Source organism: Amblyomma americanum, chromosome 3 (assembly GCF_052857255.1).
Source record: "Amblyomma americanum isolate KBUSLIRL-KWMA chromosome 3, ASM5285725v1, whole genome shotgun sequence".
NCBI classification, from domain to species: domain Eukaryota; kingdom Metazoa; phylum Arthropoda; class Arachnida; order Ixodida; family Ixodidae; genus Amblyomma; species Amblyomma americanum.
The window spans coordinates 138,582,878-138,605,321 of NC_135499.1; the positions used below are offsets into that span (position 1 = coordinate 138,582,878).

General features: G+C 44.8%; 1 protein-coding gene across 4 annotated transcripts in view; it reads right to left on the reverse strand.

The window, feature by feature from the left end:
- LOC144124987 (uncharacterized) overlaps window positions 1-22,444 on the reverse strand; it is a 54,857-nt gene that overhangs the window by 26,640 nt on the left and 5,773 nt on the right. For 2 of the 4 annotated variants that reach the window (XM_077657988.1, XM_077657987.1), the window contains exons 9-14: window positions 18,415-19,101; window positions 15,868-15,929; window positions 12,469-12,539; window positions 11,741-11,895; window positions 9,051-9,124; window positions 2,030-2,100 (exon numbers count right to left, since the gene is read on the reverse strand). In XM_077657988.1, the coding sequence (XP_077514114.1) occupies window positions 2,030-2,100; window positions 9,051-9,124; window positions 11,741-11,895; window positions 12,469-12,539; window positions 15,868-15,929; window positions 18,415-19,101 (1,120 nt within the window). The remainder of the gene's footprint in view (window positions 1-2,029; window positions 2,101-9,050; window positions 9,125-11,740; window positions 11,896-12,468; window positions 12,540-15,867; window positions 15,930-18,414; window positions 19,102-22,444) is intronic. The other 2 variants (XM_077657990.1, XM_077657989.1) reach the window with 1 other exon arrangement.

A 22,444-nucleotide genomic window follows, 5' to 3' on the forward strand; every position in this document is an offset into this window, starting at 1 on the left:
CTCGTGTAATTTGCACACACACATAATTTGTGCACCTCCAACTTTTCACCCGCACTTTTGAAAAAATTTTGACTCTCACATTTTGCGCTCTCTGCTATGCCAGGCCACCAGCATGTACGTGGTTGTGCGCAAGGCAGGCTTGAGAAGACCAACGTGGCCGCGAGCGATTGTGAAAGGTGCAAGTGGTGAGGGCACGAATTGTGCGCTATTCACCCGGCTCGCTTGTGCTAGCAGTTGCTTTCCTGGACGAATAGTTGCGCGCATGCCAGAATTGAAACTACCGAATTGTTTGCTGTTTGGTTTTCCGTCGTCTGACGGCTTTGCTCGTAAGAAGACGACTTGTTGAAATGTTGCCAAGAACGGCCACCAACGTTCAAGAGGCGTGACTTGCTGCATGGTTGAGCGACTACGCCAGTGTGGTAGAACTCTGTGGTAATCTGCAAATTGGTCTATTAAGTGGAAGCTCGTTAATTCAAACCTCACTGATTCAAACTGCTAGATCATTTGAACTATACGATTTGGCCAGTCCAAGCTCCATTGTAGTCTATGTAAAATATAGCCCGTTAATAGCAACGCGAATGGGTTACGCCACCGATGTGGGGATAGGGTAAAATTTGTGTGCAAGGGGGACGCCGGAAAAACAGGGTGGCGTGCTCTCTCTCCATCTTAATGGCGGTATGGTGACGGCAACTATGCATCACCTCGGAGATTGGTGCCTGGCTGCTTGCGTTGCTTGTAAACACTGATCTTGAAGGCTACTGCAGCCTGCTGCGTTAGCGTATTTTGTTGAAAAAGCTAAAAAATCAGGCGTGTCGCAGCCTCTCCGGCACTCCGAATCAGAAACCATGCGGTCAAGCATAAAACCGTGGCATGCGTCTTTTTTTCTGGTGCCCTCGTCACATTCCGTGCGACTGGTTGCAGCCACAGCAGTCAGCCTGTGCGTTGTGCCATGGCGTAGTGGTTTAGAAATGTCATTTGTTCGTGGTAATTGTCGCGCCAAACTGCTTCAAGAGAAGATTGAAACCCTGGGTGAAGTCGACACCAGTGCGCCGCCAAACAGGATGACGCCAAAAAGCACGCTTATTGGTTTGGCAATTTGCATCTCGGGTTCGGAACGCTAGAAAATCTGGCAACGTACATGCAGCCATCACAGCCACTTTCACTTTTCAACCCAAATGGTCGTGCAACGTCTGGTAATCGCGGAGGTTGCTTGAATTTCCAGCCTTGCGGCCATGCTCACAGGTGATCGCACACCCTTCGCACCTTTGGTGCCGCCGTCTGCTGCACAAGTTGGGATGCGCTGAACACTGCCCACCACTTCTTCAATTCTGAAGGCAAAAAAGAGGCCTTCTGATAAGTTCGGGCTTTAGAACAGAAGGGCCACTGACTTCCAGGAAAGAATGCAAAAGGTGATGGATGAATATTTTAGAACTATAAAATAGGGTAATATCACCATCCGACTGCTTCCTGATTGCAGTGTACCGCATATTCTGTTCACTTTCATTAGTTCGAATATCCATTAATCCTAACTGCGCTGGCGTATCCATGGAATTCGAATTAACAAGGTTTTACTGTAATCTTCTGTGCAGTTCTCTTGAAACAGAAGAGGTGCCCGAAAGCCATTTTTTTGGACACTTATGTTTGTAAACTCCTACCGATCTTTTTGTACACTGTGGCCTTGCCCCTCGTGTTGCATTCTTGTTTTTCTTTTTTTTGCCCATACATGCTCCCAAAGCCAACCTTCATGTTACATTCGACTAAATACTGCGAAGATACTATAGCATGACAAACCCGGCATTAAATCTCTTTATACCTTACAGAAATGGTCAGTTCATGAACACAAAAGATATTATAGGTCACATGCAAGGAACCTGTGTTGTTTATACAAACACTTCCCCGAGCTATCCATTGATTCTAGTTTAAAAACAGTGGAAATTTTGCAACACACAATAGCTTGATTATCTACATACACAGACAACAAATAAACAAAGATTAGAATAGCATGAAATTATTCAGAAAAATAACGTACGGAAGTCCTTTCGTAGTGATGAGAAAAATCTCCTTGACACCATACTTGTCAAAAAGATGCCTGACATCATCCTGCAGGTAAAGAGGGAAGTGCGCATATGCAGTGACGCCAGCACACAAAGGAGTTTCTCATTAACAAATGCAGAAAAGGAATTCACAGACGATCAATTCGACTCATGCAGCACAGTATGCGTTCGCATTAGTGTTCTGCCCGGACGGAGCACCCACTGACAAGTTGAGACCACGAGTGTGATCCAGTTCATCAATCACTGTGTGATGCACCGTACTCTCGCTCCACTCTCCCGATTCAACCCAGCAATCACAGTGACATGCCGTAACCCCGCTCCATTCTGCGCACCTCTTGACTCTGGCGACTGCAGTGTCCGTCCCTCCCACCACCTGTCCCCTCCCACCTTTTCCTTTTCCGTCCCTCTTCTGCCCTGAAAGCAGAGAGGGGGATTTCACTCCCCCCATTTTGTCTCCTGCCAATCAAGGCTTCACACACAAAATGCCAGACACTTTTCGCAATAGTAGGCGTTCAAATGCTAACGCATTAAACAACAAAAAAAAGTTTCATTATGTACTAATTTCAAAGGCATCACTGGTAGTGGCACTCAGAAGAAAAATAAACCACAATCAAGTACGTAGACTATGCAAGCCATATGTCTACTACGTCAGCCTACACCAGCCCATAATTGGGATCACATAGAGGAAAAAACTAAGATGTAGTAGAACTCCTCAATAGTGAAGTCACCTGGACCAGCAAAAAAAAAAGAAATATTTACTATAGCAGTTGTTGGCAATAGCATAGCCCTGATGATGGCCTCTGGCTGCTTACTGAACACAAAGTGTTGGTTTATAAAATAAACGCCAAGAAATGACTTGCATCCTGCTTGCATCGTCCCTTTAGGCAATAATTATTCATTTTCAGTTATCACATGTTACCCTGCTTTCGATTTTGGTTACCGTAAAAACCGGAATATAGGTCAAACTTTTTTTCAAGAAACCATGGCGAAAAGTCGACCCCCGTCTTATACACAGGCCATTGGCGGAAAAACTACGGAAGTCTTGCAACAATGGGCGGCTTAAGTCAACAGCCTTGATCACCATTGCCATCAGCAGCAGCGCGGCATGCCGACATTATTAGTATAGTGCCTAGAATATACTGGCACTATATTAGGGCTATATTTTTAACCTACACTTCGTGCAAGCTGGGGTAGGCGAGTGGAGGGCATGGCTAAAGCTATGACGTGAAGCGCTGCACTCGTCTGCACGAGCGTCAGCCAGTAGCGTGATACTGATCATCGCCGTCCTCGGGAGCAGACGACAAGCTCTGAATGTTTGGGTCCTCGTAATATACTGTAAGATGAAATGAGAAATATATACTGCAAAACATTTTTGCGTGGCGTTTATTAGGGTACAGAAATGCAAAGGACATTTTTGTTTCCCCTCAAATGGAGCGCAGCACACAAACTTGTCTGCTCAGCGGATGCATGGAGCGTACCATGCAGCTGTAGCTAAATTGCTTGCACAGTAAGTTGGATGAAGGGTGGATCCTCGTGCGAAATACAAAGCATCTATGCTTCTGTCGTGACTACGGGAACAGCGTTATGCGCCGCGTTGAAATTGAAACCGGTGTTCCGCGGCATATGGGTCTGACTTTTGATGGCTGTTTCTCGGCTCTCAGCCAGTGGGCTGACCGACCGCTTTGAGACGCCGCCATATTAATACACAGACATGAAAGACGATACTGTAAGCTTAGGGAGCTTTTCACTAACATACATAGATATGTAGCTTACCATGCATGCGCTTACCATGCACAGACATGTGCCGCGTTGAAATTGAAACTGGCGTTCCGCGGCATATGGGTCTGACTTTTGATGGCTGTTTCTCAGCTCTCAGCCAGTGGGCTGACCGACCGCTTTGAGACGCCGCCATATTAATACACAGACATGAAAGACGATACTGTAAGCTTAGGGAGCTTTTCACTAACATACATAGATACGTAGCTTACCATGCATGCGCTTACCATGCACAGACATGTGCCGCGTTGAAATTGAAACCGGCGTTCCGCGGCATATGGGTGCGACTTTCGATGGCTGTTTCTCGGCTCTCAGCCAGTGGGCTGACCGACCGCTTTGAGACGCCGCCATATTAATACACAGACATGAAAGACGATACTGTAAGCTTAGGGAGCTTTTCACTAACATACATAGATACGTAGCTTACCATGCATGCGCTTACCATGCACAGACATGCGCCGCGTTGAAATTGAAACCGGCGTTCCGCGGCATATGGGTGCGACTTTCGATGGCTGTTTCTCGGCTCTCAGCCAGTGGGCTGACCGACCGCTTTGAGACGCCGCCATATTAATACACAGAAATGAAAGACGATACTGTAAGCTTAGGGAGCTTTTCACTAACATACATAGATACGTAGCTTACCATGCATGCGCTTACCATGCACAGACATGCGCCGCGTTGAAATTGAAACCGGCGTTCCGCGGCATATGGGTGCGACTTTCGATGGCTGTTTCTCGGCTCTCAGCCAGTGGGCTGACCGACCGCTTTGAGACGCCGCCATATTAATACACAGACATGAAAGACGATACTGTAAGCTTAGGGAGCTTTTCACTAACATACATAGATACGTAGCTTACCATGCATGCGCTTACCATGCACAGACATGCGCCGCGTTGAAATTGAAATCGGCGTTCCGTGGCATATGGGTCTGACTTTTGATGGCTGTTTCTCGGCTCTCAGCCAGTAGGCTGACCGACCGCTTTGAGACGCCGCCATATTAATACACAGACATGAAAGACGATGCTGTAAGCTTAGGGAGCTTTTCACTAACATACATAGATACGTAGCTTACCATGCATGCGCTTACCATGCACAGACATGCGCCGCGTTGAAATTGAAACCGGCGTTCCGCGGCATATGGGTGCGACTTTCGATGGCTGTTTCTCGGCTCTCAGCCAGTAGGCTGACCGACCGCTTTGAGACGCCGCCATATTAATACACAGACATGAAAGACGATACTGTAAGCTTAGGGAGCTTTTCACTAACATACATAGATACGTAGCTTACCATGCATGCGCTTACCATGCACAGACATGCGCCGCGTTGAAATTGAAACCGGCGTTCCGCGGCATATGGGTCTGACTTTTGATGGCTGTTTCTCGGCTCTCAGCCAGTAGGCTGACCGACCGCTTTGAGACGCCGCCATATTAATACACAGACATGAAAGACGATGCTGTAAGCTTAGGGAGCTTTTCACTAACATACATAGATACGTAGCTTACCATGCATGCGCTTACCATGCACAGACATGCGCCGCGTTGAAATTGAAACCGGCGTTCCGCGGCATATGGGTGCGACTTTCGATGGCTGTTTCTCGGCTCTCAGCCAGTGGGCTGACCGACCGCTTTGAGACGCCGCCATATTAATACACAGACATGAAAGACGATACTGTAAGCCTAGGGAGCTTTTCACTAACATACATAGATACGTAGCTTACCATGCATGCGCTTACCATGCACAGACATGCGCCGCGTTGAAATTGAAACCGGCGTTCCGCGGCATATGGGTGCGACTTTCGATGGCTGTTTCTCGGCTCTCAGCCAGTGGGCTGACCGACCGCTTTGAGACGCCGCCATATTAATACACAGACATGAAAGACGATACTGTAAGCCTAGGGAGCTTTTCACTAACATACATAGATACGTAGCTTACCATGCATGCGCTTACCATGCACAGACATGCGCCGCGTTGAAATTGAAACCGGCGTTCCGCGGCATATGGGTCTGACTTTTGATGGCTGTTTCTCGGCTCTCAGCCAGTAGGCTGACCGACCGCTTTGAGACGCCGCCGACCGACCGCTTTGAGACGCCGCCATATTAATACACAGACATGAAAGACGATGCTGTAAGCTTAGGGAGCTTTTCACTAACATACATAGATACGTAGCTTACCATGCATGCGCTTACCATGCACCGACATGCGCCGCGTTGAAATTGAAACCGGCGTTCCGCGGCATATGGGTGCGACTTTCGATGGCTGTTTCTCGGCTCTCAGCCAGTGGGCTGACCGACCGCTTTGAGACGCCGCCATATTAATACACAGACATGAAAGACGATACTGTAAGCTTAGGGAGCTTTTCACTAACATACATAGATACGTAGCTTACCATGCATGCGCTTACCATGCACAGACATGTGCCGCGTTGAAATTGAAACTGGCGTTCTGCGGCATATGGGTCTGACTTTTGATGGCTGTTTCTCGGCTCTCAGCCAGTGGGCTGACCGACCGCTTTGAGACGCCGCCATATTAATACACAGACATAAAAGACGATACTGTAAGCTTAGGGAGCTTTTCACTAACATACATAGATACGTAGCTTACCATGCATGCAAATATACTTATATTTTTCACATGAGTCGCCCAGCGCTGATCCCAACCGAACGAACATGGCGTATACCTAAACGCGAAGTAGCATTCAGCAGACTAAAATATGCACTTTCAGTCATGCAAGCAATTTCATCTTCGTCGAAGGTAAGGTTGCCAGTGTCTTAGAGGCAAGGGTGCACCGCCACAACGCAACCGTCGTCCTCGCGGACGAACTTCACGAACTTGCGAGGCTGCACTGCAACCGCTGGTGGCATTTACCATCAGAAAATGGCGTTACGCGTTTCAAACGCGCGATTTCTTTTTTCGTCTGCTAGCCTACACCTCCAAAGAAAGCGGTGCAGAAAGTGTAGTTTTCGTTCTACACTATGCGTAAAAGAAATGCGTCCGTGTAGGTGGGCAGAGCTACACTTTTGCTACACTGGCAAAAAAAAATGAAATCATGCTACACTGGCTACACTAGTGTAGCCAGCGTAGATAAAAAAAATGGCCCTATTATTAGCGACGTTCTCACACCGCCATTTTGCGTTTCCGTTGTTGCAAAGCTATTTTGGCTAAAGGCTGCTTTTTTTACATACTGTTTCAAAATGAGCAGAAGCCAACGACAATTCACCATTCGCCTTCCAAGAAAAACGCGATTGAGTACGCGGAAGCTCACAGCAACCTGGCGGCACAGCATGAATTTGGAGTATCCGAAAAGAGCATTCAGTACTGGTGGAGGCAGAAGCTGCATATTACAACTTGCAGCAACCAGAAGAAAACATCATTTTGTGGGCGGACCACAACGTATCCAGAATTGGAAGGAAAGGTTGTGCTGTGTGCAAGATCGCTGCCTGTGACTGCCGAATGCATCCGCGTGATTGCTGTAGAGATTGCGCGTGCCTCTTGACTCATGAGGGCGCAATTCAAGGGCTCGCCATACTGGGTGCGGTGATTCACGAAGCAATTCAAGGGCTCACCATACTGGGTGCGGTGATTCACGAAGTGGAAAAGCTTTGCTCTACGGCGCCGTACTTCTGTGTGCCAGAAACAAACACACGGGCCGATGGGCACGCGACACTGTTACGAAATTGGCCGGGTCTACATACGAGCAGCATTTAAATGAAAATAAATACTGTCACCACTGTGCAACCTGTTGAGTAATACTTATTTCAAGGTAAGGGCGTCCTTCGGTACTTTTTCCACTGATAAAGATTTTTTTCATTTTTAGAATTGGTTAGTTAGGGCTCAACCTATATTCCGGTCTGACCTATAGTCTGGTTTTTACGATACGTCTTGCAGAAGTAATGAATTTACCTACGTGAAAACCAAACTTTGCATGCTCACGGCGCCATCTTCCACAGCCTTGGCGTCATTTAAGAGGCAATAATCAAGACACATGCACGACACAGTAATGCGCAGAAAAACCGCCCACGCAGTGCCGCCAAGCCTCCACTTCTTGACACTGCTTTCACATGCTTCTTGTCGCCGTGCTACAAACGTTCGCCCTTTTCTTCCCTTCCCTACTCATTGCACCTTTACTGGCTTTCCTTTCTCAGCGACCAATGCCACCTTCTTTCTATGTTCATAGCCAGCTTTGCTTTTTTTCATGACCGCCGCACGCTTTGCCTCACGGCCCCAAGGTCTTCAAATAGTTGGCTTCTCCTAGCAGCTCTCTCTAGCTTGATGGTGGAGCCATCTCAAAAAAAAAAAAAAAAAAGTGCAGTTTAATTTTATTTGGCATCCATTTGCCAGTGAGTGTTGGTCTCGCGATCCTTGACTTAGTGCGTGCTGCGATGTCATCATTCCATGGGAGGTACATCGCCATGGCCGGATGCTCTTTACTATAACCGTTTGCTCGAAAAAATCTTTACTACAACCGAAAAAAAATGCAAAGCTGTCTATGGAAGGTAAAATGTGACTGCAGCTTAACTTTACTATATCAGAGTTTTCACTATAACAGAGTGTACTATAACGGGGTTCCACTGCACAAAGGTTGGTCCATATCAGCAAAATCATTTAACACTAGCACATGCTGAAGGTTTAAATCACATTACGGAAAACACCTGCTGCAGTGACTCTTGCTCTTGTATTAGAACAGCAAACTTTCCGAGGCCCTCGTATGGAAGCAAAGGATGACCTCTTCTTCGGTGACAGCACAGACAAGTATTTTTCAGCAATCTTCAAGGAGTGTATTACGAGGGCCAGTTGGTATCACACGATTTTAAAACAAAGAACTGTGCACTTTGTGTTCGTTCTATCTGGATTTCTCCTGTGCCTTGTCCCCGGCACAGTTTTGTGTTTTAAAATCTAGCAATCTTTAAACAACTTCACAATTTGTAACAGTGACACATGAAAAGTATTTATAAAGATTGCATATAGTCACTCATGGAAAAAGAATGTGCCAAGTTAATTTAACTGAAACAAGAGTTCAAGAATGAGCAGTTCTAACCAGGCTTTTATGAAAACAGCAGCACTTTCTTTTTTTCCTGGTCTAACCATTGTTTTGCAAAAGTTACCTTTTTTTTTTAAATGAGCTTTCACTTCATGAAGAATCTACCCAAGTTTTCCACCCCTGGTACCAATAGTTAGCTTTCCAAGCACGAGTAACCTGCTACTTGCAAAAGAATTGCATACCTTGGTGACTTCCTTTGGAAGGTTTGCAACAAAAAGCTTGTTTATGTTACTGAAGTCCTTGCTAGCAGGTGCGTCTGTAACAATAAACAACAAAACAAAACTTACTCCAATCAGATCAGTGCTTTTACAATATGCCTATTCTAAATGCCATATTTACACCACTTAAAAAGATTAAGCTCCCAACGTGCGAAACCTTTTCAGTTTTGCGTACTAGACAGAGACTTAAAAGAAGGAGCAAAGCCCTTCTGTTTCAAAGACATCTGAACACTTTTGTCTGTCCTTCTCTGTGTCTCACTTCTCCAGTCTCCGTCCTGGCTTCCATAAGAGAATGGTTCATGTTGCACCCCTAGGAAATATGATACCCTGATACGCTGGCTTCCTTGATCAAGAAAAAATGGGTGCCTGTTCACTGGGTAATGAGTGGACCCACCGGCTGTGCTGTGCCGGGCCTGCCCTTATATTTTTCTGCACACTAACAGCACTAAAGAGCAGAGAAAGACTCAGCAGCAAAATTTACTGCACAATCGAAGAAGGATATTGCAAGCCCCTTTAGCAACACAAAATCGGCAAAATTAATGCAACTGCACCATTAAACCACATTTGGACAAATTTTACCTGGACAGGAAAGAGCACTCTAGCCTAGTGACACTGTTTTATCACGGTGCTTAGATTTCTTACAGGTTATCACTTTTATATGGGGATGAGAAAACAGATGACTGTTACAGTAGAATCTTGACGATATAGACACAGTTGATAAGAATTTTGGGATGAAATGAATTCGTAAAATTTCCCGGCCAGTGTGATGGTGCACAATATGCAGAATTTCGGATGTTCCAAACATCGCCATTACGGCGATGGAGAGCTCTGTCCGTACGCAGCTGACACCACAACCACTAGTTGCGCAATATGCACAGCGTATGCCCTCGGAAGGGTGCGTGGCAGCATGTAGCCTGTACATCACAGATGTTGTGACCATTAGTCGTGCTGTATGCACCACGAGTAGCGAGCTGTGGCCGAGTAGCCATAAATGAACCTTATCAGCTATAAATAGATCTGCATGAATGCATTTCCCATGCTTCTGTGTACGGATTTTGTTAGTTTTGAATGATACGAAATTTCACATAATATGAATTTTTCCACAACCCTGCAAGATCGTACCATCAAGGTTTTACTGTACCAGTGAAAGTATTAACTATGCCATACGGCCTGTTGGCAGCCATAGATGTCCTGTGAGAAGGAGAAGCAAGGACAGCAAGGTCTCAATGGTAGCAAATAGGGCTTGCTGATGCAACAAACTAGGGAATGAAGCACCATACAAGGTGAGGACTGCAGGGTCAAGGGGGACACAAACGCTGAACTTTCATCTACTGTATTTACATGCCTAATTTGCGCACGTTTTCCTTTAAATTACGCCTTCAAAAAGGGGGGTGTGCCAATTACACAACAATCTTGCGCACCCCCCCCCAAAAAAAAACTTTATGCGCAACATATACAGTATATTGCTGTTCATACATCCCCACCCCCTAAACCCTTTGTTGGCCAAAAAAGTTGACCCCAAATATAAGACGCATACCACCTCCTGCCCAGTCCCACGTAACGTAGTTCGTTGCAGGATGGAATTACGGTGCGTGCATAGCTCAGAGCAATAAACACGCAACGATACAATTGCAAAGCCTACAGTCAGAGGCAAATGAAGTTGGAAGACGCTGAAACAGCACCCTCACATGCGGCCCAGCTGACTAGTGGCAAAACGAACAGCAAACCATTAGGTAGTTTTGGATTCTGGCACGAGCCAAAGGTTACCAGAAGTTTACTGTCGCAACTGTTCATCCAGGAAAACCATCATCAGCACAAGCGAGTTGGGTAAATGGCGTGCAGTTTGTTTTCTCACTACTTGCACCTTTCACAGCTGCACATGAGACGCAGACACACTGATCTTCTCGAGCCTGCCTTGCACGCACCCGTGTGCATGCTGGTGGTCTGGCGTAGCAGGGAGCGTAAAATATGCGCGCAAAAGATTTTTTTTTATAAACATGGGCATGTATGTCCTGCATACCTCGTCTTGTTTTGTGCAGCATTTACCAGCTCATGGAGAGAGGTTGTGCCAAAACTACTTTATGGTCATTAAAGCAGGAGGCTTCCATCTTTGCTTTGTTAGTCAGAAGAATATCACCATGACAAAAGCACACCCAAGTTAAGCACGATCGTGTAAACTTGGTGTAGGATGACCCCATGACAAAAATCATTCAAGTTGTGCACATAATTCTGCATTTGCGAAGCTTTGAGTTTTGTTCTTGCAATACACTCTATGTGCAGCTGATGCATGGCATCAACAACACGTAGGGTTGAGTTCACTTGGTGAACTCGCGTTAACTAAGGAAATGTTCTCGATGGCGGTATAACTGGCGAGCAATAGTCAGTCACTAACTGCCGCAGCTTACATCTTAATATGTCTGTCTCCATGACATCTTTGTGCAATTCCACAGACTGGGAAGCCATTGCAGTAGTTTTACAAAATGCCAGATCCGATACAAAGGCACAAAAAAAAAAGCAATATGATACCACCAGCAAGTCTCTCAAAGAAGCAAAAAACAAAGCGCATGACATAGCAACAAAAGAAAAAAAAGAACACATCACACATTAGAGGACACTGGCATTCAGCCCAATCAGGATATCAATCACCAAGGTACCTGCTTTCTGCTTACTGCTTTCTGGCTTGCTGTTCGGTTTGGGATCATCCGCCCTGCGAACAGCCAAGTTATGCTGATTCCCCACAGACGCACCATTCAAGTCTTGAACAGCATGCTCAATGCTGGCAGCACTTTCCAGCGCTACGAAGCACACACTGGGAAAAAAAAACAAATAAATCTGTGTCACAAAACAATCTGACGAGGCAATAAAGCCATAAATAAAATGTAATTTGCCTCCAGCAATGTCCAGTGCATCATGTGTCACACAGACATCACAGACAGTACACATGCAAATAGCTTCCGCTTATGCCAGCAAAAGTGCATCAAATCTTGAAAGTACCACACACCTATCAATGAAAGCAGAGTTGACAATGCCAGCTCTGAGAGATGCAGAGATCCTGCTGAAAGGTCACTAACTCCAAAGTATAACCCCAAAACCAAAATTAAAGACTTCGACGGGTCTACTGCTACATCAATCTCTAACAGTTGTTTTCAATTTTCTTACAGATCTGTTGTATTTACCTGAGTATGTGTGTGCAGTTTGACAGATCTCAGATGTCCATAAATTAGTGTAATTAGTTCATTTCAATTATACAGTAACCATTACTTCGAAATTTGCTCCTCACAGCTAGGGCTACATAGCAAAGAACCACTGTTCTACAAGCAGCATCCCTTTCATACACTGACCCACACTTAGTCACCATAACAACAACACTCTGAAAACTTACGGCTTTGGTCCTTTTGCTTTCAGGGAAATTCTGACCACTCCATACTTTTCAAAGATACCCCTAATTTCGTCCTAAAAAGAAGGCAAACTACAATAAATTCACTGTGAAAACAAGCACATAATATAAGCCATGCTAACCTGCTTTAGGAGGCACAGCTCTAAGCCTGAAATAGCAGTGCACTTTGGCTGCACTTAAAAGGCACCACTGAAATGATGTGCCTCTATCCGATATAAGACAACAGTGGTCTCACTTAATTAAGGCTGGGGTCCCAAGCTCGCGCAGCCACTGGCCATTTTCACAATGTTTGCGCAGTCATTGTAGTCCTTTGGCTTACGATAGAAAAACAAGCTTAAGCTCAATAGAAATATAAAGGCATATATGCTTCAATGAAGAAGTTGTTAATAGCAATTACTAATGTCAAGAGTGGAGCGAACAAAAAATGAAGTGCATAAAACTACTTTTGTTCGACTTGCTGCTTTCATGACGCGTTTAGGAAAAACTACTACACCAAAAAGAGGGCTGCTTCTGCAGCATTTAAATGAAATGTTAAATCTCGGTATGTTCAGACAGTTTTTGGCTCCAGTGGATAGTTATTTATAACTTGCAATCTAATAAAGACCAAAAATGACAACAATGACTCACATCACAGACACAACAGCTTCCCGTTTAACTGAGAAAACATAGGCATATTTGGAACACTTGTGTGACGTGCATATCTTGTTAAATCTGCAAAATTCCTTTGCACTGCACTCAGTAGTTTTTTTTTAGTTTTTGTTGTTCAAAATTAACTGTCATCGTGAAAACGCGACCCACGGAAAGTCTGGCACTACATAGCCACACCTCCGTGGGTTGCGTTTTCGCAACGATGCTCAACTCTGAACAACGAAAACTAAGGAACACCACTCTGCACCACTAGCAGTCACTCGGCGAGGTGAACAACAACAACACATTTCTGCCCATAATCCTGCACCTGACGAGGGAGTGCTGCACACTGGAAATCTTTCGCACCTGTCATTCACAGTTTCACGCAGCATTTCACGCACACTATAAAGAATTTACTGTGCAAACTATGTGTAAGTGCACCCCGACTCCAGCGTGTCTCACCATTACCAATGGCTGACGCCTTCTTTCCGGCCCCCATGCAACTGCTAGCACTGTGGTGCAGTTACCTCTGGTAGCGCACACACATATTTCTCCTGTTGCATTACGCAGAAGCTTCGTGATCATTGAAAGTTACTGAAGGGCTCTGCCACTAACAACGCACACCACTGAAATGCAAATACAATTGTTTTTCTAATGAGCTAAAACTTGTTTCCTATCATAAGCAGAAGGTCTACAGTGATCTCACAAGCTTTGTGAAAAATGGCCAGAGGCTGCACAAGCATGGGACCTCTGCCTTAAAGCAGCACTACATAAGCACATTCATAAAAAGAGGAGACAAGGAGCTCCTACATGCATTCATTCTTGCTCATTAATAATTATGATAACAAATATTGGTAAGTAACCTTATTAACCACACTCAATTTAAATGCACATGCGCACAACTCAATTCAAATGCACATGCACACAACTGTAGGGTCACGGTCACACAAGGCAAAACAAGAAATAATACTGGTCACGAAGTCACTTGTTGCGAAAGCAAAAAGAAAAATACATCGATGCTATCAACCTCAGAAGAGTCTTCATGAAAAGCAAGCTATAAGCTGCGCAACACAGCTATAATACTATAGTGTACTCATTTTGGAATTGAATCATTTTTTCAAAAGAGAGAAGGAAACTTTAAGTATGTCATGCATAAAGAAGCACTGACATACAATCACAACTACACAAAAGAAACAGCATGTGACACGACCTTCAGTGCCCTTCACTACAGAACCAACTGCCAAAGCTTCCAGTACATGAAAGTGGCATGAAAGCAGGTTTTCCAGTTTACAGGCATTTTATCACAGTAGCCGAATGGTTTTTCAGACTCCACTATTTCGGGCTTCCACAATAATTCAGACTTTACTAAGGAACCGTCAGGCACCTCAAAACAAGTACACATTTGCAACCAATATTTCGAAACCTGCGGAGTTTAAAAGCTCGATTTTTGGGACTAAAATAGACTCCAGCAATGTGTGATCGTTTTTTTGCGACTGAAAGTTCATTTTCCGACCCTGCACAGACGCGAGCAGGCATCGCTGCCACAACCAGCCCTTCACTGATAACAATGCCATCTTTTATTTAAACAGAGGCAATCGGATGGACTGGCTAGCTTGGCTATTTGAGACTCATTGTTGCCGCTTGAGTTAATGGCACACCCTTCATTGGCATCGAGGTGGCCTACAAAGAAGAGCGTGCGATCGTATTGAAAGCAGGACAGCGACTGTGGCTGCCATGGCTTCAATGCCGCTGCATGTGATATGGGGCAGATGGGGGTAGGGTGCAGGAAAAGGCGTGCACTTCATCTCGCTTCTTCCAGTGTGTTACCCCTCTCGGTCTTTGCGACCATCGTACCGGAGAGCACAGTTCTCACTTTATGTGCTGGGAGCATGCATCGCAGCACGTTCATGACATTAACGTGGCCACTTTGCACAGTGGTATCGGTTACGTCAGGTGGTGTGGAACATAATACATGGTGAAGTTCACGATTTTAAAGGCTGGTTTCGCACAGCAAAGCGATTCTTTCTTAAAGTTATGGATTTTTTGGACTGCTTTATTATTCAGACCATTAATTGGGTCCCGCCCAGTCTGAAAAACCAGTCAGTGACTGCATATGTCAGCATTCCAAATAAAACAAAATGATCCAGTATAACATTCCTTTAATAAATTAACAAGTGTCTTATGAGCAGTGTTGAATTTAGGGGAAGAAGAAATGACAGTGATCATTAATTAGTGAATTATGACCAGTGAATCTCAAAGTTCTGAACTATGCAATTATTGCCAGACATAACTCACGGGGCTAAAATGATAACATTCTGTTATGAAATCTGTGAAAGGACAGAAATTTCTAAAGGAACAGTTTTTGCCTCAAAGCAAACACGCTGATCTGCCAACTGCTGTTCTATTAGTACACATTTACTCCTGTAGCAAGGTTTGTAGCCTTTCGCTTTGCATGCAATGACGGGAAAGCCATAGATTATACATAAAAAGTTACTAGCCAGATGTATTCATATTTTTCGTTTTGTAGTCAAAATTATAATGTCTATAAAGAAACTCACTTTCCACATTTTGTAACAAATAAATCCTGGCACCAAAACTATGCCATTTATTACAAAACTAAGGTGCGTTCTTTTGTGTGGATGCTTTTTCTAACTAGCATGTTTAACAGAAAACAAAATAACTAACACACCACAACAGCCATTTTTATCTAATATAGTTTAGAGGCACTGGAAACACCTGTCCCAGCAACAAACTTACCTCTGTAACATCTGCCTTCAAATTTCCCACAAAAACTTCGTTACGCGAGCTAACCTTGGGACCTGCAAGAGAGTTCGCAGTTTTCAATACACTCAGGCCACACCAAAGCTATTAAATAAGACAGTAAAAATTATCTCTCATCACAGCCTCCAACAGCAAAAGATTGCTCTTGCAAGGGCCTAAAACTGATCTTGACTGCATTGTCATTGAACGTGATCCTCCTATACTCTGTGACAACTTTTCCTGGAAATGGAGCGGAAGCTACAGAGCCGAAACACTCCCTCTCTTCCTACGCAGCAGAATGTAGTACCCACTTGCAGTTAGTTTTCTCTTAAAACAGTAATTTACAATATTCATTATCTAAGGCATATTTCTAATACAACTGCCAACTTTCATTGTTGGAAAGTCAAAGCAAAAGCAGTTTTCTTGTTTACAGCGAATTTACAAGACATGTCTTGTTCCAAGACACTTCCATAGATGGCACCAGCTACACCAGCAATAGAGTAAAGCCACCACAGAGAGAGCAATGAACCAGACAGCCACCCATATCTTCGTGCGGCCAAGCCGTTTGGAAGGATGACTCAGTTATGGATGCTTCAGCCTTCACTTCATTGCCAAGAAAGGATGTAGCCAAGTGTAAATTCCAGAAATTCCTAATAGCTTGTCTCGAAACTTAGAAAGGGTTTTTGTGTTTTATTCATTTTTATTGTGCTGTTCTTACAACCAGCTGTCTCGAGAGTAAATATGTCCCTTTTCATTTTTACTTGTCACATTACAACAGCATTACTAATGCGACAATCGTCATGTTATTTAGATATAGATTTGAAAAAAAAAAGAAAGAAAAGAATTTGCAAAAGACTCTGCGTTGTGTTTCACGTATGCATAATTTTCCTCGCAGAGCATGTTCTGCTGGGAGCTACTGTACGGTGACCGCTGCCTGCGACACATGGTATGTCTGTGCTAACAATGAATCATGCCATTCATATTTCAGCTAGAACCGTCATGATAAGGAGGCGCTACCATTATGCAGCAGTGCCTTACCACTGGTTGTGATATGATTCAGACATTCAACACATTACCTCCATGAAAGGTTCACCAGGCCTGCACAAATCTGTCGTATAATACAGGTTATCATACAGACAGGCAACATCTAATATGGGCTCCACAGAAGTTGAAAAAAATTACAGGGGCATATAATTGTCATTATGCAATGACAATACGTTAGCATTAAGTCTTTTCCTTGTTTAAAGAACTAAGGTTGCAGGTTCAGTGCATTAATCAGCCCTCCGCCTTCCACTGATTTCCCTTTCTGCACTCTGCCAACTGTGAATGCATTAAAATTAATCAGAAAAATGGCACTTGTGTGCAAAAGCCGCAGCCTGTAAAATTTTTAAAAAGCAAAAAAAAATAAAGGTGCAGCCTTTAAACGAGTAATATCTATGGCAATCTGCCCAGCTCTTCCCCATCTCCATGTAATACCCAACACTTAAGGGTCCAAAATGGTGCTGATGATCAAAGTTGTGACCTATGGCAGGCTTGTGCATACTCACTGTCAGCTTCCCAGCAAATGCAAGCAAGGCTGGCAGCACCAACTGCCGCGTTTTCATGAATGCAAATCGCATTTCCTAGTGCATGAAGTTGAGCAAACGCGCCCCCATTTCCACGTGCCACGTCATGTCTGGCAGAACAGTGGTGCCATGTGCAGTGCATCATGCTTCAGAGGGGTTTAGCCACTGCCAATGTGTGTGCAGTCTACTCCTGCTATCATGCAGCTGGGAGACTGCCATGGCCAGCACAGGTGGCAGGCAGGTGCCCCTCGTGTGAGGGGGTAACCCATAATCCTACTCGCTACATCTCATCTCTTTTCACACACTGCAAACAAACAAACAAACATGCACGCATAGACAGACACAGACAGACATACATACATACATACATACATACATACATACATACATACATACATACATACAAAGAGAGTGCCCATTGGCTATAAGGCCCTTGCCTGCACAGTGGAATTTTGTTAATTTTAACTCAATCTGTGCCTCTGGTTTATTAGAATTAATGTTTTGGTCCCTCATTAAAAGCAAATTAAAGACACATGACACTAAGGACAACTCCATGAAATTATCATCAGTAAGGAATAATTATCTGGGTCTTTCTGGACACATTCACATTTGTCTAGAAGCAAAAGATGCATTTATCACTGAGAAAATTGGATTAAAAAAATCTTGCCAGTGATGGTAACCCTTGTATTTAGTTTTTCATTTTTTTTTCCTAGTTCATAAAAACCCCATTTCCGGTGAGAGTGATTTCTCTGTGATCAGAACATGGTGACCTACCGACACAGGCAAAGTTGAATTTATCCTCAGTGTCCCCTCTCAAAAGGGTCATCTTAATTCAAATTCCACACAATTTAAACAACTTGTCATTTTCTTTCAAAACCAAATCGTTGTCAGCTGGCTGTATATTCTTGTAATCACAAGATTTTTTTCAGCAGAACTAACAAAACTAAACACATTTGCCTTAAGGCAAAATTTTACATACCGTCATGTTGCACCTCGTGGGCTTCCTGACGATGCGAAACACGTTCCAATGGTGGTGGGCCATCATGAGCACCTGGCCCATTTGCCGTCCACTGTGGCATGAGAGGCCCGTTGAAAGCTGCCGGCAGGCCCCTACCTTTGGCCGGTATCAGGGGAGGTGGAGCATCGCCAGCCATACGAGCGTTTGCCACACGACGAAGCGGCGGGGGACCATCTAGATTCGCTGAGGGGGATGGTGTGTCAAGAACATGGCTTGGTGCATGCGATGCACTGTCCCATGAATCCCCCGAATCAGCACCCTCGGAAGAGAAGTCCTTTCTGTTTTGCACATTCCTCTCGGGCTGGCTGGCTGAGGAATCGCCGCTTGGCCCAGACGGCGGGTTGTCCCAGGACTCATCTGAATCACCACCCTTGGAGGAAGAGTTCGTTCTATTTAACATGTTCCTGTTGGGCTGGCTAACTGAGGTACCAAGGCTAGGCCCAGACGGCGGGTTGTCCCAGGACTCATCCGAATCACCACCCTTGGAGGAAGAGTTCGTTCTATTTAACATGTTCCAGTTGGGCTGGCTGGCAGAGGTGCCAACGCTAGGCCCAGATGATGGGATGTCCCAGGACTCATCCGAATTGCCACCTTCGGAAGAACGCTCGTTTCTGTTTGATGCAGTCCTGTTGGACTGGCTTGCTGGCCCTGGTGTGTTAGAGATAAGGTACAAAAAAACAACACTGAAAACAATTGCCTACACAAAGAACAGCATATCAATTGTTTTTTTTCTTAAAATTCCATACCTCTATTGGTCTTCTGATGTCCTTCAGCAATGCACACAAAAGAAGCAAATTTTTAACATACATAGCAGACCAGAACAAAGACCAACAAGATAAGCCAGTGAAAAATCTAGATCACACAACACAAATAGTCCCCTTGTCAGCAACAGCAACTTCTTTACGTGCCCTCTGATGAGGCCTCAAAGCTATACCTAATAACTGCCTACAAGTAACCCTTTGGTTAGCTCCAAAACAACATAAGGCAAGCCCATTGTTGCACTGGGACACCACTAATTCTCCTACGGCCTTCAGCTTGACTGGAGTGATCAGGTGCACTCCCAGTGTCCCTGTGTCTCCTTAATAAAGAACATACCTGATCTCTGCTGAGTGGTCACGAGGTTGGGAGGAAGAATAATAAGAGAATTGTTTTTAATAGAGTAACCCATCACCTCCAAATCCACTTTGCAGCTCGCTTCTGTTTGATTACACTTTCCATCTTCAAGATGGCCTCAACCTTATTTTCATAGGGCTTGACTCTGTAGTAGTCAAGCGCATGATGCCAAGTGCGAGCCATCTGATGTTAAAAAGCTGTGTGTTCTTGTTTTGTGTCTCGCCTGCCTCAGTTACCTATACAAGAACTGTGTCTTGTGTCTCATGCACATTCTTTATTTGAGCCCCAGGTAAGGATACTGCCCACATCCTCCCACGACATGACGACTCAGCTTCGCGAAGTCCGCACAAATTTTAACATCTCTAGTTGGTTTGAGCACTGACACCAATGGTGCACGCTATTCAAATGGCTCGCCGACCAGTGATAAGACACCAATGTTTTCTATTTGCCACATTTCAAGACTTGTTTTCTCAAGCAAAGAAATTACAAGGTAGCATGGAGCGCTTAAAGCAAATGGTACTGCTCCTTTGCATTGGCAAATATGATGTTTCCTTTGTAGCTTGTAAGGCCTCCAAACAACACAGAAAATTCGCCTCCTGAGCTCACCTTCCTAGCCATGGCATTGAGGAAGGTAAGCATGTGCAAGCTGAAGATCGCAGGCTTGCGAAGCAAGGAAGTGTAGACCGCTTCTAGCATGAAGACATCTTGAAAGTTTTTACATGTACAGTAGGCAAGTTGAAGCTTTCTGTTAGGAATGTAGAGCTGATGAGGAGCGCATACCAGTAAAGGCTGATGCTTCAACGTCCTCAGTACAGTTTCATCGGCACCCTTGTCACCCACAATCTTGTAGGAGAATCATCATCTCCCATGCCACCATGTTGGACAATGTAGAGCCGAGCCCACTTAAAACGGCTGCAATTATAACAAATACTTGCTTATTGCAAACTAGGTTGGAGCTATCATCAAGATACGTATTAGGGCTAGGGCACTGCGCCACAGATAGAAAGAACAACCATCGCCACACCACTCGGTTATAGCGAATCAAGAGGTGATGTCAAACTCGCCCGCGTAGTCGAAAAACGCACGTTTCTCGCCAGCGCAGTGACCGGAGAGTGTCTTCCAGATCCCATGATTCCCCAAAGCAAAGAAAACCTTTGGCATAGAAACTGTAGCTAACCGCCGGCCAAGCACGCCCCAACAAGCTAAAAGTTAAATCTATGCATGTATGTGTACTGGCTGGGCGAAGGATTAGTGGGTACAAAGCGTCTGTAGTGGAAGCAGAAGCAAGTTAAGTGCCAGACAGGGGCAGCTTCGAAAGTGAAACTACTGCACACAATTTGTGATCAACTATTGACAGTGATTTGAGATGTTTGAATACGAGTCTTAAAGGGGCCATGACAGCCTATTTTCACACATACCCTGCTTATCGCCTTTAATTCCCAACAGGTTAAATTACAATTCCCCCAATTTTCAGTTTATTCTGTGCCGTAAATATTTTTAAAACGAATTTCTTTCGTTTCTTTTGCAAACTGCTTGCTGGTCTGGCAACCTCTGATCGCTGACGTCACGAGCGCATACACGCCACGCGTCGTCTGCTGCAAGCTGTTGAAGTGCTTGCATGCACACCGTAGACAGCGGTTGCTGGAAAAGTTTTTTTTCTTTTAGCCTAGCGAAATAAAATGCATTTTCCGTGTTCTCTTTTGGGAAGCCTTCAACTTAGTACGCCAGCTGAGTGATCCTTGAGAAAGCGGACTTGCTCGTGGTGCCCACTTTACGATTGTTGAGAAAACAGAAATCAATGGACCCCTGCTTTATTTACGCTTAGAAGCATGCTGTTCGTATGTTATGAGTGTGGTCGCTTTTGAGCAGTCAAGTGCTCCCGTATGTGAAAAGCGGCCTGTGCCGTGCATGCCTTCGCCGATGTGCGCCGTGAAAGTCGGGCGTTTTGTAGCTGGCTACCAAGTTCTTGTCCGCTATTCATCGCTCGATAATTAAACTCATATTATCAAAAGGTGCACTACAGTACCCTTGAGGCACAAAAGGAGCAGAGAAAAGTGCCGAGTGTGACGACTTCCACGCTGCATGTACGCGTTAGTAAATAGAACAAACATTTCCTTCGACTCATAGAACCTTTTTGCAGGAACCAAGCCGCTTGCAAAACCCTAAGTGACTCAAATGCTTTCACTGTCCGCACCGATGAATAGTCGCCGCCGTCTAAATGAGTGCTTCGAAATAATAGTACAGCATTTTGCTGTGCGTGCGCATTGTGCCCCAGGAGTGCGACGATTACGTCAACTGCAGCCCCGCGCTGAGGTTGCTTACATGGCTGTGCGCAAACAGTATTGCTCGTTTGCGTGGCATAAATAGCCAGGTGGGTTATCCTTATCTTAAATATTACGTACTCTTGCTCACAAATTGCTCTTTTACTCATTTACACACCATGATAACACTGCAATAAGCACCGATGATGCTATATCGCCTGTTTGGGAAACGCTTCGCGTAGGATACCGGCGCTTTCCGCTAATTGTACCTGCTTTCTCTTATGTCACCAAAATTTAATTTTAGATCGGTTTAGCTAAAAATACATTCGGATATTACTTGAATTAATGAAAACAGCCAGATTTGTTGTCCACAGTCAACGCCAACGGCTGCTGCCAGCTGCCTTCTGCACATGCTATGCAGACCGGGCCACATATATCGGCACTTCCCCCTTATTGTACTCGCGTCCCGCGATGTAGGCAGTCGTCGCTTTGAGGGCACTGATGCAAAACTACGCTCGGCAGCTATTTGCAGGCGCTAAAACTTGTGAATTCGCTCTCCACAATCACCGAAATCGCACACACAAATCTTGCGTACTTGCTAGGCCTCGTCACGAAAG